At 41.3% G+C, this 16,664-nt stretch overlaps 1 protein-coding gene across 2 annotated transcripts in view; it reads left to right on the top strand.

The window, feature by feature from the left end:
- Nucleotides 1-3,889: 3,889 nt before the first annotated feature.
- The window catches only part of LOC135225051 (HIG1 domain family member 1A, mitochondrial-like), a 58,893-nt gene continuing 46,118 nt past the window's right edge, over nt 3,890-16,664 (top strand). The window contains exon 1 of one of the 2 annotated variants that reach the window (XM_064264328.1): nt 3,890-3,983. In XM_064264328.1, the coding sequence (XP_064120398.1) occupies nt 3,905-3,983 (79 nt within the window). In that variant the 5' untranslated portion in view covers nt 3,890-3,904. Of the gene's footprint in view, nt 3,984-6,004; nt 6,036-16,664 lie in introns of those variants that run through there. The other variant, XM_064264332.1, reaches the window with a different exon arrangement.

Raw genomic sequence — 16,664 nt, 5'->3', positions numbered from 1 at the left:
CATGGCATAGCATCAAGTCAGACCTTTGTTAGTGATTGTATTCTGAGAAAGATACTTTGTACCTTTTTTTATTTCTTTTACCCTTTTCATCTTCTTGATACCCTTCTCTCTACACTCTTCAGATAGAGAAGTTCACAGTTTAGAAAAATAGATTGGACAGTTGTTCTGCTACATGGCATTCGAGCCATGCACTTTTCCTGCCTCAAATTTATTCATGTGCCTCCCTTTTCTATGAGTCTTTCAGTTTGCTCCTGGCAGTCTTTCAGAAGGGCAAAAAAGTTTCTGTCGACATGTAGGACACACTACCACTTCTTGGTACACCTTTAGTCAAAGTTAAGTACATTCTCCTGTGAGTCAAAATTTTAGCAGTATGGAGTCAGCTCCTTTGATATAAGAGTAGGCCTCTCATGTTTAGACGACTGGATTGTTCTCACCAGAGGGATTTTTATGAAGACCTTGGGAGTAAAGAACTGTTTTTTATGTCTAACCTCAGGAAGGGTATCTTTGTTTTAAGTTAACTATGCGTTTCTGACCCAGTTAGTTGCTTATCTAGGGGTTTGGGGTTTTCTAATAGTAGATAGATAGATTGCCAATTTTCTGCCACTTTTAAGATCTGTATGGTTTGAACTGTAGTCCAAGCTATACAGATCTCAAAAGTGGTAGAAAATTGTTGGAACCTTTATTCTGTGTCCTAAGTTGTCTCAAGCAGTTTGGTAGGCCATTCAGAGAAACTTTCAATGTTGGGGAGTTGGAAGGTGAATTACCAGTAGCTCTTGGCACTTGAAGATGGTCTTCTTATGCAAGTCTTGATTCTTACATAAGACGACAAGGAGAGACAGTTCAAGAGAGTTGTTCAAACTAGCAACGAAACTTTCTTTTCTTGTAGACAGAGTCCTGGAAGGCCATTTCATTACCATGTTTTGCCCTTTAAAAACCTTTGTTATTGAAGACCAACTCAGCGGGAAAAGGCAAGGTCTCCAGTCATATAGCCCCCTTTTCCTCAGGTTTGCCAGAAACTGTGGAACCTTTGGGGAGACCCAAACACCCATTCTCAACTTCCCTGAACGCTACTCTTAACAGTTTACTGCCCTTCATGTCAAGATCCTCAGGCATGGGCAGTTGATGCTAATGTTGCCTTCCTTCAAGTTCGGTCTGTTCTAAACCCTTATGCTTTTCCTGTTTGCAGTTTGAGGAAATACTCAACAAGAGCTTTGCAGATCACAATGATGATTTTCTTAGCTTATTCATGGCCCCAAAGTGTTGGTTCCTGTAACTTTCTTTCTTGACAGTAGATGTTCCTCGACTTCTTACGTTCAGGATAGATTTTGTCTGCCAGTCTTTCGAGTAGATTCCTTCAAACATCCTCATGCTTCATCTACCCACATAGAGAGTGCCATTGGTCGGTTATGAGCTAAGGGGTTTTTTTTTTTAAATGACCAAGGTGGGAGTACTTAATTCTAGGAGGCGCTCCTTTGTTAGACTTATATATCAATAATAGGGGTACTTGTCCAGAGTGATATCCAGCACCTGTTCAACTAGAGATCCTGTTTGAAGTTCTACCAGTATCTCAGGTACTCTAAGCAGTTTTCTGTCATAGCGATCTGGGATACCACTTTACATGGCTTTCAGTTCTACCTTAAGCTGAATGGAATTTTGAGAGCATAACAGTACACATTGGTGTATAGGAGCATTCCTTCATATATGAAGTGATAGTGTCTAGTTTTAGACTGTCGGTTATGGGCTTTTGATTCAGGCACAGAAGTCACTAGTACTCCACGAGGTAGAGTCCTTTTTTTTCCAGTAAGAATCCTCTGGCAACTCTCTCATGCGCAGAGTGAATGCAGTGGACAAAAAAAAAAAAAAAAAAAAAAAAAAAAAAAAAAAGTCCTGGATTTTCTTGCATGGTTGATGTCCACCAAAGGAAGATCCCTAGCATTGTCAGGTTGTCAATGCTAGGTATGTTAATGCAATGTCATTTCCTGCCCAAAGGCGGTTGTTGTTATTTTGCATTAAGACTCCCACCAGTCCAGAAAATATTTTGTTGGTATGTTTTTCTAACCCTGGCAATCACTTCCAAATTTTTCCATATTTAATATTGTTCTAGATTCAAGGGTAAAAGAAATTATGAACCGTTATACTTCTAGACTGTTTTCTTAAGACAATTAGGACGTTGTTACATCACCTAAATAGAAATAGACACAAAAGGGCATTTTGTGCATCAATCTTAGAGGCCATTTTGCATATTAATCTTTACACAACACCAAAATTTTCATTACTTGTGTGACCTTCACTTTGACACAAATTTCAACCTCCATTTTCCTGAGGCTGAATACTAAACAAAGCCCTTATCCTCATGTACCTTCTCTTGTTCTCCAAATTGTTATACAGTAATAGCTTCTTTTCCCCCTGTTACTGCGTCCCCAACTCTGTGTCAGTGGCTCATTTCTGGGATTAAGAATCTTGCTGCATTGCATCCATGAAGCAGTTGACGAGGATTTGTCTTACCTCTACTGTGATCTTTACAGTTCTTTTCCACTGTTATTTGAGTGTTATTTAAAAAAGATTAATAATGCATTTTCTTACAAATTTAACCTGCATTATTATCTTGAGAACCAAAAATGAATATGCGTAATACTGAATTGTGTGTATTGACACAAATCATCTTTGTGAATTAGTTTAGAAATGGCAATAATCTTGTAGATTGGCACGTTTTGTGCAATATTTTCATCGTTTTTCTTTCGCCTAGTATGTATTAGATGCAATCACTATAGTTTGTAGTACGTTTGTACTATTAAACTACTTTTGTATTTTTACATGTTGAAGATACTATTATTGCTTGTGAGAACACTTGCAAGAAATGTTATTATTATCTGTTGCCTACACCAGATAATGGCAGTAATCTTCATCTATACAATTGCATGCGAATGCAATGGTGAATGACTTAACCACATTGTCCTTCACCGGTGCGCCCGCAAATGCGCACTGCTCTGTTCGTCGGCCGCGTCATTTAAGCTTCAGCGACGCTCGGTGGAGCTGACGTCTTTCTAACTAGTGAAATCAGATCGCTCATTCTGGTATGTTCTTGCGGACGTTTTCCATATAACCTGAAAGTTAATTTGGTTTGGATATGTCATAACATAAATGACTGGATTTATATCACGGTGACTTGTAAACAGATGATCGGTGCTCAGATGAAGCTACAATTACAAATTTGTAACATGAAAATGTGGAATGGAGTTGCCAACTTATCCTCACGCATTGATACGTGATAAATATACGTATGTATTTATGCGCTTACTACTACTCACTAATATGTAGTGCGTCTCTGTTTGAGTCCAGAGGACCACACCAAGCTTCATAAAACCTTAACATTACCTATAATCTGTATTTTGTGGTTAATGCCTAAATTTTCTTTCGACGTGTAAGAAGGGTAACTTATCGCTGACCAGCCCAGGTCCTTTTGGGGCATCTCAAGGAGTGAACTTAATGTGAAAGAACAGTTTCCTAATTATCTTACTGTAATGTTCTCAAAAATTGTTATGCAGGAAATATTCTTTGGTAGTTTAAGGACACGATTTACTGTGATTTCTCTCCATTGCTCATCTGCCTCGGGAAGAGTAAACATGGAAATGCCCAGTCATTCTCTCTCTCTCTCTCTCTCTCTCTCTCTCTCTCTCTCTCTCTCTCTCTCTCTCTCTCTCTGATGTTGATATAACATGATGCCTTCATGAGATACCGAAAATCCACAAAATTTGATTGTGTATCTCTTAATAGCTGTCTTAAGAGGACTCTACCTTCCCGGAAGCACTCTAGAAAGAGTTTATTGATGTGTAGAGGGTTGGTATTTATACCTTGATGGCAGCCAGACATGATGGCCTTCGACTCAAGGTCACACGCACGATAAATGCAGTGTTCTTTACTCAACTATGTGAGTGATGAAGGAGTAGGACCAAAAGGCCTCTGGGATGATCATTTTCACACAGGTAATCAGTTTACTTGGTCTAGTCTGTTTGAATGTTGATAAGATCGGCATTTTTTCACTAAATAACGATAAGAAATGTGCTTAAATAATGACAACAGTAAAGATTTGGCATATCGCGATTCGTAGGAGGAGAATTGTAAAATATTAACGCTATAGCCTTCTCTTGGTTAAACAGAAGCTTGAAGTCGTCGAAAACAATGACGTAGTAAGTTTTCTTCAGACCATTTGCATTATATAATGCCAAACAGTGTCACCTGGCAACGTGCCTTCACTTACTGAACCCTAGTCTCACTGACCTTAGCCAACATGCTACGTGCGTGATGGTGATCAGCAGCATTCTCTCTCTCTCTCTCTCTCTCTCTCTCTCTCTCTCTCTCTCTCTCCAGTCATGAGCTTGGACCCAAACTGTGATGTATCCTGTTAAAACAGGATACGTCTCAAGTATAAAAGGCCCACTAAAACAGTGTTTATATATATATAATATATATATATATATATATATATATATATATATATATAATAGATATAATATAGATAGATAGATAGATATCGATGTTGGGTGTATATAATGAGTGATATATGTTCTTTTTTTGCGGCAGATGGATAAAGGTGAGGTTTTATTTCCATCTTAGTATTTATGTATTTACTACCGTATTGCTTCGATTCTGTAGAAGTTTGCCTTAGCAATGTCATCAAGCAATTATTTACTAACCTTTCTAATTTCCGAATGGTACTCTGGCATTCCTTTATTCGATTTTCTCTTCGACACATTAATGCATAGCATATTATTATTTGGTTTTTCTCACCTCGTTGTAGTAGTATTTCGTCTGGGTAAAATTTGGAGATTCGATTTCTGGTTGTAACTTTGTCATCGAAGTTTGTGTTTATACTGTGATTTCCTGGTAACGCAAGCGTAACTGGTATACCTCAGCCACTACTAGTTTGCATAATAGATTTGAGCCACAATGGCATGACCTATTGAGCTTATTGTTAAGTTCGTTTTCTCTATTCTTCTTCCTCATTATTGTTATAATTTTGTTTAGTGCTTCTGCTGTAACCCTTAGATTTGCATGCTATGTATAGATGTAAGTTTTGTTTTCGTGTCATAGTTATTTACCTTCATATTTTGTTATCTTGACCGTGGATTTCCCCGAATGTCGAAGGCCATCAAGAAATGGTTGTATTGATTTAGAGGACGACATATCTTATCTGAAAAACGAATGAGAAATTATTGTCTTTGAGCTCGTTATGGCCTGTGTGCCCCATATACACTTTGTTTCTTCTTCGGCGGCTAGTTTTTTCCTTCCATGCGACGGGCAGTCTAGTAGTTATTATTTGGCGTCAGCACTGCCTCAAAGTTTCGAATAGGCTCAGGTTTCAGCTGTAAATATGTATGGAAATAAGACTTCTCGTGGGACTATATGGTAGAATCCTTTGTTTTGGATGTAATATGTTATTCCATGCCTGTCCTTTGAAATTGTTGCAATGTTTTCATTCAGTGTTTTCTGGGTGGCTCAGCTGTTATCACACTTCGAATCTAAGCAGAATTAGCAACTGGAAAAGTTTACAATCAGTGCACAGTTGTTAATAACGTGAATATCATTGCGGCTTTAATTGTGATTATAGTTGTTTTAGCTGTTTTCATCATCATTATCTCTTAATATTATCGTGTCTGGAGGTATAATGAGCACCTATTCGAAGTCGTACTGCTGCCAAATCACATGAACTCCTCCTTATGCAGTAAAATTTCCACAGCATTAACTGCCTCTTAAGCCCCTTACACACTATGCATCATGATGCTCGCAGTGTTAGATGGATGCGTTGAAAAAAAGACTTAAACACGAAGCCGCATCACCAACGTGTTGATTGGGCAGACGCAGAACCATTTCATTACGCATACGCAGCTCAGTGATGCACCAACGTTCAGAGTCGGAGGATGTCCGCTCACCACCACCCACCAAACCCCTTTAGTGGACAAGGACTAACACTACATTTTATTGAATTACTGAAGGAACATCCATCTGTTTGGAACATCAAATGCAAGCATTACAAGGTGAGAAACATCAGGAGTGCAAGCTTGGAAACCATGGAGTCAGAGTTATCGAGTTTTGTAAACTGTCTTTGCGGAATGAAGACATACTACCTAAAAAGCTGCACACCCTGAAGACACAATTCTACAGGGAAATGTCTGTAATCAAAGCATCACAGAAGTCTGGAGCTCCGAAGTTATGGTGTTCTGATGGCTGCGTTTCCTGTGATAAAAAAAAATATTTGTGTACTTTGTACCTATATTTGAACCTTACTTTCAAATAATCCTCCCCAAGGATATTATAGATGGCTTCATAGGTTTCGGGGATGATTAGACCGAGGCTGTTTTGAATCCTGAGTTGATTATTGGAGGCTTGCATACGATCCTCCAGCTGCAAGAACGAGCTCCTGGTGATATGGTGTCTCGAAAGCTGGTGTCCTGCTTACAAATAGAGAGTTCAATTTTTTTCCAACAATTTATAAAATGCAAGGATTGGCATCCTTGTGTAATTTTCAAAGTGTTGGATTTTCGGCTTGTAGCTCCAAAAATATTTCATAGAAGCTTCCCTTCAGAGGTCGCCAAGAAAGCGATTGCTTACACCACAAGATTCTACGTTTCTTCCTCAAAAGTTTCTTTTTTGCAGCACACAGCAACTACACGCCACAGTAGAGTCTCCTGGCAAAATACATCATTGGCAGACATCCTGCTGTTGAAAGCTGAACTGCGAGAGCAAGTGAGCAGTGTTGCAGTACAGTTTGGCCGCTATTAATTTTTTTCAACACTATTGCATCACGTAGCTGATACATGATGGCATATAGTGTACCATGCTTTACACTTGAATAGAAAACTAATAAGTAGCTCCCTGAACTCCATACACAAAATGTCAGTATCCCCATGTTGCTTGCACTCTCACACTTAATAGATACATATTAAGATTTAAGGGTTTTCCTTCCCAATACCTCCTTTGTAGCATATTACCAATCCTTTTTCTGTCTGCCTTCTTCCTTCCTCTGAACTTGTGAATTATGTACACTTTTCACTGTCATATTGTCTATTATTTACAAACTACTAAACCGTCTCAGTTACAGGTAATCTGATTTGTTCATTGTCCTATATTAATTTTATTTACCACATCTGTATGTACTTCAGAATTTCTCGCCATTTCAGGTCTTCTTGTGTTACATATATGCAATCAGTTCATCTCACAGCTTCAACTTTTTTTTTTTTTTTTTTTTTCAAAAAGGATTCAACATCCACACTTAACTTCCATAAAGGAGAGTTGGCTCTACAAATCTTGATACTTTTTCTTAGCTTCCATAAAAACATTTTATGTTTTCAGATCTTTCACACATACATTGTGTTACATTCCTTGCTTCACCTGTTTTGTAACTTACCTCATCTACCTCATCTCTTATTTTTACCGTCATCCACTATGTTAACACCTACTATGAGATTCAGGGCCTCTGTAACACGGTTTTTTCGCAATAACTTCTTATCTATGCATATCATAAATATAACGCTTATTCAGAATACACATTATATCTACACATAAATTTTGACTGTATTCTGCATTATGTCGGTTGAAAAAATTTTGGTACTATAAGTAAAAGTGACTTTTTTTTTTTTTGAAGACGGGCCAACTTACTCCAGACAAAGGTTTCGAACGCACTCGTTACGTAACTTAATGACAGCATTTCTCTTTCTCGATGGATGATTGGCTATACGTAACGAAGGCTATACCTCTCGCAACTATGATATACAAAATTAAATACAAGCAAAGCTGTACACGTTTTATGAACTCTGAAACCTCTCCACTGATAATTGTCATAATGAACAAACCAACAAAATATGTTAATAAATACAAAAACACTTCTATTATTAGTCTAACTCCCAAAATAAGTGTCCTAAGAAATTACAGTCTACTTTATATATAAGTCACAATCAGATTGACAAGATGTAGGGAATAGTTGGTAATTTTCAAAAACATAGTAGACAAGCTTGATTTGATAACTGCTATATCCAGTGTCAAGTAATTTTTATTTATTGGCTATCTACCTATTTACTGAAAAAAAAAAAAATAGCCAGTACCGTAGGTTTGGCTTTAAAACCTTTACCAATAATTATCGTCAGGATGATGACTTCATGAGGCTCCACCACTTTGGCCACGTGTTATAATTCAGGATAACACTGAAGGCTATCATGGGCAATTGTTTTTTGGATTAGAGAAAATTTAACTTCTGGCTATAAAAACTCATTTCTCGAATTCTCGAGTAGTTGTAAGAAGTGCTAAATGATCCTCAAGGATCCCAGCAGTTGGCCGAAACGTTTAATTTATGTATATTATTGCTATACTGCTGCGGCACTACTGCTACAGTAGTATTAACTACGCTAGCACAGATACCCCACCCACATCTATGTATCGTTCCGCCATTCATAAAGTCTTTGGGTTTCAGAGCTGATGAAATGAGTTTGTCTGGTGGATGGGCGGAGCAACATTTCATCAAAAGGTGTTTGCATTGCTTACGTAATGAATGCTTTTCGACTCTTGGCTCGTAATCATTGGCCATGGCGTCTGCTAGATCATTTTTACTCTATAAAAATTAAAACGATCTGGTTTAGGTTATTGATAATGCTGACAAAATTTGTGTGTGGTTGTAAAATATACATATGTCAACTTTCAGCTACATCCGATGCAAAGTCCAAAAAATCTTGTTACAGAGGCCCTGAATCTCATAGTACTATATGTGATAGTATAAATTAGCCAGTCATTCTTCCACCATCCATATTAACATTTCATTTGTTCTATCTTCCTTGGTTCATTTGCCCTCACAACCATACTCTTGATCACATGCACTATCAATAAATAAATTGTACACACACACACATAAATATATATATATATATATATATATATATATATATATATATATATATATATATATATATATATATATATATATGCATGTGTGTGTGTAAATGGGAGGAGATGGAAGACAAAGACATTGAAATTGAGTAAGACAATATCAAGAGATGAACAATTTTAATTATATAGGATTAAATGTTACTGACAATGGAGATATGGACTTTGAAATCAACCACAGAATACAGGATGCTTGGGTAAAATGGAGGTGTCCAGGGATATCACATGACAGGAGGCTTTATGGATAGGTTAAAGGAAAGTTTTGCAAAAGTGTAGTCAGAACCAGTACCGAAATGTGGCTGATGAAGAAGGCTCAAGAACAGAAAATGGATGTGGCAGAGGTCTCAAATGATGTATAGATTGGTATGTGGAGTTACAAGGAAAGATATGATCAGAAATGTAATACAGTAATACTTAAATCTTACACGATTCGAGGTGCATGAATTCACAATGGTGCGAACTTTTCATTGAAACCTAACTAGTTATCATATGCGAGTTTTTCACAGACACATGAATGCAAACACAACATTTTTTTTATCCCCGAGAAAACCTGAAAAAGTGTTTTGTTTAATTTTTCATGTAATTTATAGATTTTCAAGCTTTTATGTGTAAGTTAAATAACATTAAACAATAAAAATAATAATTCTCTCTCTCTCTCTCTCTCTCTCTCGGTCTCGTTCTCTCTCTCTCTCTCTTCTCTCTCTCTCTCTCTCTCTCTCTCTCTCTCTCTCTTTCTTTTACTGAGGTGAGACAGTTTTTATGGCAGTAGACATGTATGTTTATTAATATTTTTAAATATCTAAGATTTTTGTACAAGAAACTTACCCAGCAGATATATACTTAGCTATAGACTCGGTCGTCCCGACAGAATTTCAAAACTCGCGGCACACGCGACAGGTAGGTCAGGTGATCCACCATTCCCGCCGCTGGGTGGCGGGGTCTGGAACTATTCCCGTTTTCTAAGCCATAATTTCTCTGTCGGTTGAACGGACAACACCTATTGTTCGTTCCTCCATCTTGGATTTCTACTCGTTTGCCGAGAATTTGGATTGGTTTTTTTGGTGGCGTATTCTGTTTTTTCTCTGGCTTGGCATACGCTTATTGTGGACTGTTTTTCGACTTTGGTTTTGACTACTCTTTCACGATGTCTGACGCTAAGGCTTCACCTATGTTTAGAGTTTGCAGTAGGGAAGGTTGTAAGGTTAGGCTGCCTAAATCGGCATTAGATCCTCATAGTTTAAAATATTTGCGCTAAATGCAGGGAGAATGAATGTCTTTTAATAACACTGTGTTGAATGCGAGAACCTTACAGAGCTTGAATGGAAGGAGTTATCATCATATGTTAGGAAGCTTGAGAGAGATAGAGTGAGAAAGGCTTCAGCTAGGTCATCTAGTAGATCTTGCTCTTTAGAACAAGAAGTTAACTCTCCTACTAACGATTTTCCCTTAGCCTCAGCTGCTTCTCCCTGTTCTGAATCCAAAGATTCTTCTTCGGAGAGGGAAAATGTCAAAAAGCTTCATCAAGAAACTTCAAGCTCAGCTACGAGCTCTAAACCAAGGTAAGAGTGGTGATAGTGACTTGTGCAGTGTCCCCAGTGCAGTGGAGGGGGCGTCTGACCGGTTCCTCATTGCTCCTAGGCCTAGACCGCTTCCAAACTCCCAGGACAGGGGAGGAGGAATGTCGAAAGCCCGCAGGGAGGATGCAGAACATCCCCAACGGTCAGGCGTCCCTTCGGCAGATCCTGTTGTAAAGTCCCAGGCTGCCTCGGATTGCCGCAGAAAAGGCGTCCTAAGGGAGTGTTTTTCGGCCTCAGACTCTTCCTCTCCTAAACGAGGGATGGAGTTCGGCCTCGCTTTCGCGCCTTTGAAGAGAGCCTGGAAGGCGCCTAAAGGAGACGCGGCTGATTCCAGCCCCAGAGCAGTTTTCCCGAGGATTGGCCTTCGGGACCTAAGAAGACGAAACAAGAGGAGCCTTTCTCTTCAGGATCCTACGAAGAAGTTTGTTTAATCTGCAAGAGCAGTTAGCTTCTTTAGTAGGCTCCTTTGCTAAGGACTCGACAAGGAGGAAAGATGTTTCGCTCCCTGTTAAGAGTTCCGCTAAACGCCCCTCTTCGTATAGGAGAGAACCCTCACAATCTCCAGGGCGTTTTTTCGCCTTCGTCGAGAGACTCGTCCGATAGGAGTTGTTCTCCTGAGAGAAGAGTTCTTTCGCCCTATAGGCTGTCTTCCCGAAGCGCCCTCTGAGACGCCGCGAATCGAGCAGAATTCTCCGATCGGTTTAGGTTTAAAGGAACCAGAAAACCGATTTAAGTATCAGGATCCTTTGGGTCTGCAGGACCAGGAGCCAGACAGGCGCAAAGAGCAGCAAGGACGCAAGAAAGGGCGTCAAGAGCCTCTCAGACCACAGGATTCAGGACGTCAGGATTCTGCTAGAGGGCAGGAGTCAGGGCGCCAGGAGTCAGGGCGCCAGGAGTCAGGGCGCCAGGAGTCAGGGCGCCAGGAGTCAGGGCGCCAGGAGTCAGGGCGCCAGGAGTCAGGGTGGGCGCCAGGAGTTAGGACGCCAGGAGGCAGGACGCCAGGAGTACGGGGGGGGGTTAGGCGTCAAGAGTTAGGGCGCCCAGAGCCTGTTAAGCGTCATGAATCAGGACGCGGGTATCTTTTCAAGCGCCCTGAATCAGGGCGCCAGGAGCCTAGCAAGCGCCGCGAACCTAGACAACAAGAGTCTAGTAGGCGCAAGAGTGTTTCGGACAGGCAGGAGCCTCACTCTTCGTATAGAAGTGCTAATGTTCAGCACTCCCCTTCTCGGGAAAGGAGTTCTTCTCCTGGGAAGAGCCAGATCACTCCCAAACGGTCTCCTTCGGTGGATGAGTTGGACCAGGTATCGGAAGACGACGAGCCAGTAGATGTAGCAGTTTTCTGACTACAAGAGACTTTCTCTTTTGCTGCTAAAGGAGTTCGGAGACTCCCTTCATCTGCTGACCCTCCTTCACCAGGATCTTTGATGTCTAGCACAAAAGCTCTCAAGTCGTCTTCCTTCGTCAAGATGCGCCCCGCTCTTTGTATGAAAAAGGCATTAAAGACCTTTCAGAGTGGTTGACTTCCAGGAAGGGAAGCGGAAGGGGCCAAGACAGTTTTTTTCCTTGCCCTCCTTCCAAGTTAACAGGCAAACCAGGAAGGTGGTACGAGACCAAAGAAACTATGGGGTTATGCCTCCTTCTTCCGCAGATGCGGATTTTGCTTCCTTAGTGGACTCTTCCAGGAGGAAGTCTTTGCTGTCGGCTAAGGCAACTTGGGGCATGTGTGAGCTAGACCACCTTCTAAAGGGCCTCTTTAAAAAACCCTAGAAGTCTTCATTTTATGGACTGGGCTTTGGGAGCGTTAGCTAAGGAGAGCCGAGGACACTGACTTTGTTTCCATGGAGGAACTTTCAAGCGTCCTGGCTTGCTTGGACAGAGCGGTCATGGATTGGTTTCCGTAGAAGTTGCCTCTCTTTTTGGAACGGGAGTCTTAAAGAAGAGATCGGTCTTTAGCTCTTTTCTAGGCAAGAGCAGTATCACCTTTGCAAAGAACATCTCTTCTTTTGCACCGTTATCCCCGCATCTATTTCCACAGGAGACTGTAGAGAGGTTTCTAAATCTCTTTACGGAGAAGGCAACTCAGGATCTCCTCACGCACTCAGCCAAGAAGTTTAGGCCGGCAGTGCCTATAGAGAAAAAAGAGAGACCCTCTTTTGTACAGCCCTTCGAGGTGCCTCCTCTTCTAGAGCCCCTCTTAGAGGTCGCAGACCAGATAGAAGGAGAAGACCATCTAGAAGGTCCTTCGGGAAGTCTAGATGAGCAGGGAGTCCTCCAGACGAAAGTAGGCGCCAGACTACTCCACTTTGCAAAAGTCTGGGCGCAGAAGGGAGCGGACTCTTGGTCCCTCTCTATCCTGAAAAAAGGATACTTGATCCCCTTCAGGGAAAAATCCTCCCTTGACGACAACTCCAAGGGAGTTGACTGCAAGATACTCTGATTCCCGGTCCGAAAGCTTGCTATTTTGCAAGCAGTGGAACAGATGAGTTTCCAAGGAAAACGGCGTAGAAACTGGTTTTCAAGATCTCCATCTCCAGGATTTTACAATCGGCTATTCCTGGTACCGAAAGCATCGGGGGGATGGAGACCGGTTCTAGACGTCAGTGCCCTGAATTTCTTTGTCTTGAAGAAGAAATTTCAATGGAGACTTCTTCCTCTGTTCTATCTGCTCTTCGTCCAGGGGACTGGATGGTGTCCCTGGACCTTCAGATGCGTATTTCCATGTGCCAATTCATCCGGCAGCAAGGATATCTGAGATTCATGTTCCAAGGGAAAGTGTTCCAGTTCCGAGCGATGTGCTTCGGACTTTCGACTGCCCCTCAAGTCTTCACGGACATCATGAGAATGTAGCTTATTGGCTACATCTGGAAGGGGATCAGGATCTCGTTATATTCTGGACTGGACGATTGGCTAATAAGAGCCCAATCGGAGAAAAAATGTCTGGAGGACCTATTAGTTACTCTAAATTTGACAAAGTCCCTAGGACTTTTAGTCAATCGCGAGAAATCCATGCTGACTCCCCAGCAGAGTATTGTCTATCTGGGGATTCAGATGGATTCTCGGGATTTTTTTTTCTAGCGTACCTCCTTCGGCAGGAAAGGAGAGAACGCTGCTTAGAAAAGGTGGCAGTATTCTTAAGGAAAGAACATTGTTCCACGAGGGAATGGATGAGCTTACTGGGGACCCCTCCTCGATGGAACAGTTTCGTTTCCTTAGGAAGACTACACCTACGACCCCTTCAATTTTATCTGAAGGAGAAGTGGGATTGGAAAATCCAACAATCTAGGAGATACATTTCCAATCTCGAAAAGGGATCAAGGAGAATATCCGTTGGTGGTTAGATCCACAGAAACTAAGCAAGGGAATCTCCCTTCGCTTACAGAACCCTCGCCTAGCGTTATTTGCAGACGCCTCAGATTAAGGTTGGGAAGCGACCCGATGGTTCGGAAGAAGTGTCAGGCACTTGAAGGAGAACAAGTGTCCTGGCACATAAACAAGAAGAACTAACAGCCATTCATCTAGCGTTAGTTCATTTCGAGGAACAGTCTCAGGTCTGGGGATTCAGATTCACTCGTGGACAACACAACAGCCCTCGCTTATATAAAGAAACAAGGGGGGGACGCATTCCTTTTCCCTGTACGAATCAGCAAAGGGATCTGCTGATTTGGGCTCAGGAAAGGAAGATCTCTCTTCTCACAAGTTTGTGCAGGGAGAGAAAAATGTCCGGGCAGATCTGTTGAGCAGAAAAAGAACAAGTCCTACCCAACGGAAATGGACTCTCAATCCCTCAGATTTGCCAACAACTTTGGCATCTGTGGGAAGGCCCAATATAGACCTGTTCGCGACCAACAAGAATAACAGAATTAGAGACCTATTGCTCCCCGATCTCGGATCCACAAGCAGTAGCAGTAGACAGCTTTCTGCTAGATTGGACGGCTTGGACGCATACGCCTTCCCTCCTTTTTTCAAGATAGTAGGGGGGGGAGTATTGAGGAAGTTCGCTTGCTCGGAAGGAACAAGAATGACCCTCATCGCTCCCTTCTGGCCAGCTCTCGATTGGTTCACAGAGGTGCTGGAGTGGTTAGTAGATTTTCCAAGATCGCTTCCACTGAGGAACGATCTTCTCAAACAACCCCACTTCGACAGGTTTCACAAAAACCTCTAAGTCTGACCGCCTTCAGACTGTCGAAGGACTTGTCAGAGCAAGGGCTTTTCTCACGAGAAGTGGCGAAGGCTATTGCAAGAGCCAGAAGAGTCTCCACCTCTAAAGTATATCAGTCGAAGTGTTGTTAGAAGATGGTGTAAGGGAAAGAAAATATCCTCTTCAGTACCTCTGTAACTGAAATCGCAGATTTTCTCCTATATTTGAGAAAAGACTGTAACCTGGCAGTTTCAACGTGAAGGGTTACAGAAGTATGCTGGCCTCAGTTTTTTCGACATAGAGGAATAGATCTGACGAATAATAAAGATCTACATGACCTTATAAGGTCTTTCGAAAGAACCGACGAAGACCATGTTATCAAGAAGCCTAGCTGGAACTTGGATGTGGTCCTCAAATTCCTGATGTCGGAAAAAATTTGTACCGTCTCACGCAGCTTCGTTTAGAGACTTAACGAGAAAGTCATTATTCCTCTTTGCGTTAGCAACAGCCAAGAGAAATTAGCGAATTGCAAGCTTTGGAAGGTAAAGTGGGTTTTAAGAAGGATTCAGCGATTTGCTCCTTTAAACCATTTTTTCTAGCAAAAAATGAAAATCCTTCAAAAGTCCTTGGCCAAGAAGCTTTGAGATAAGAGGAACTATCTTCATTAACAGGGAGAGAACTAGAAAGGACTTTGTGTCAGTCAGGGCACTCAAGTTCTACCTGGAGAGAAGAAGTTGCTGAGAGGTACAGAAGAAAGTCTTTGGTGCTCTGTAAGAGATCCGAAAAGATCGATGTCTAAGAACGCCCTTACATACTTCATAAAAGATGTAATAAGGGAAGCGCACCGTTAAGTGCGATGAAGAGCATCTCAGGTTCTCAGAGTGAGAGCTCATGAGTGAGAGCCATAGCTACGTCTATGGCATTTCACACAAAACATGGTCTCTTCAGGCTCTTATAGAGTCGACGTTTGGAGATTGTAATTCTGTGTTCGCCTCGAATTACCTAAGAGACGTTAAAAATTTCGTACGAAAAGTGCTTTGCTCTGGGAGCGTATGTTTCGGCGAATTCAGTGCTGGGAGAAGGGGCTGAGGCTAATCCTTCCTAATTTAGTTTAGTGTTTAAATTACTTTTTATTGGTGGTTGTTTTTTATTGGTTAATTGTCAGAGGGAATAGGGAACCCTCTTGCAATTCATAGATTATAACAATACTAACATGGTCAGGTGATCGGGATTGGCTTCAGTGCTCTTTGTGATTTTATAACCTTAACTCTGTCATGTAAGAGGGCGAGTCTCCATTGATATGACAAAAGGTCAAGGCTCTACCATGTAAGTGGGTCAGCCCCCATTGGTACGATCCAGTATAGGCTCTGTCGCGTAAGCGGGCTAGCCCCCATTGACACGATCCAAAGAGTTATTCAACCATTGGTTCATTCCTCGTTGAAACTCTTGAGGCAGGCAGACTCATCGACAGTAGTCATGAAGTCTTCAGCCCAATCAGGTTGTTTTTTTTTTTTAATGTATTTAGTTTAAGTATTATTTTGTGTTTAGCTGTCTCTTGCCCGCCACCTAGGGTGCCAATCAGCTAAGTATATATCTGCTGGGTAAGTTTCTTGTACAAAAATGATATTGTTAAGATACAATAAAGTTTTGTACATACTTACCTGGCAGATATATACGATTAATGGCCCACCCATCCTCCCCTCAGGAGACAGGTGGAAGAGAAATTATGGCTTAGAAATCGGGAATAGTTCCAGACCCCGCCACCCAGCGGCGGGAATGGTGGATCACCTGACCTACCTGTCGCGTGTGCCGCGAGTTTTGAAATTCTGTCGGGACGACCGAGTCTATAGCTAAGTATATATCTGCCAGGTAAGTATGTACAAAACTTTATTGTATCTTAACAATATCATTTTGTTCACGAGACTTACCTGTCAGATATATATATATATATATATATATATATATATATATATATATATATATATATATATATATATATATAGCTGTATTCTCCGAAG

This window comes from Macrobrachium nipponense, chromosome 20 (assembly GCF_015104395.2).
Source record: "Macrobrachium nipponense isolate FS-2020 chromosome 20, ASM1510439v2, whole genome shotgun sequence".
Lineage (NCBI taxonomy): Eukaryota > Metazoa > Arthropoda > Malacostraca > Decapoda > Palaemonidae > Macrobrachium > Macrobrachium nipponense.
This window is presented reverse-complemented; position numbering and strand designations above follow the sequence as displayed.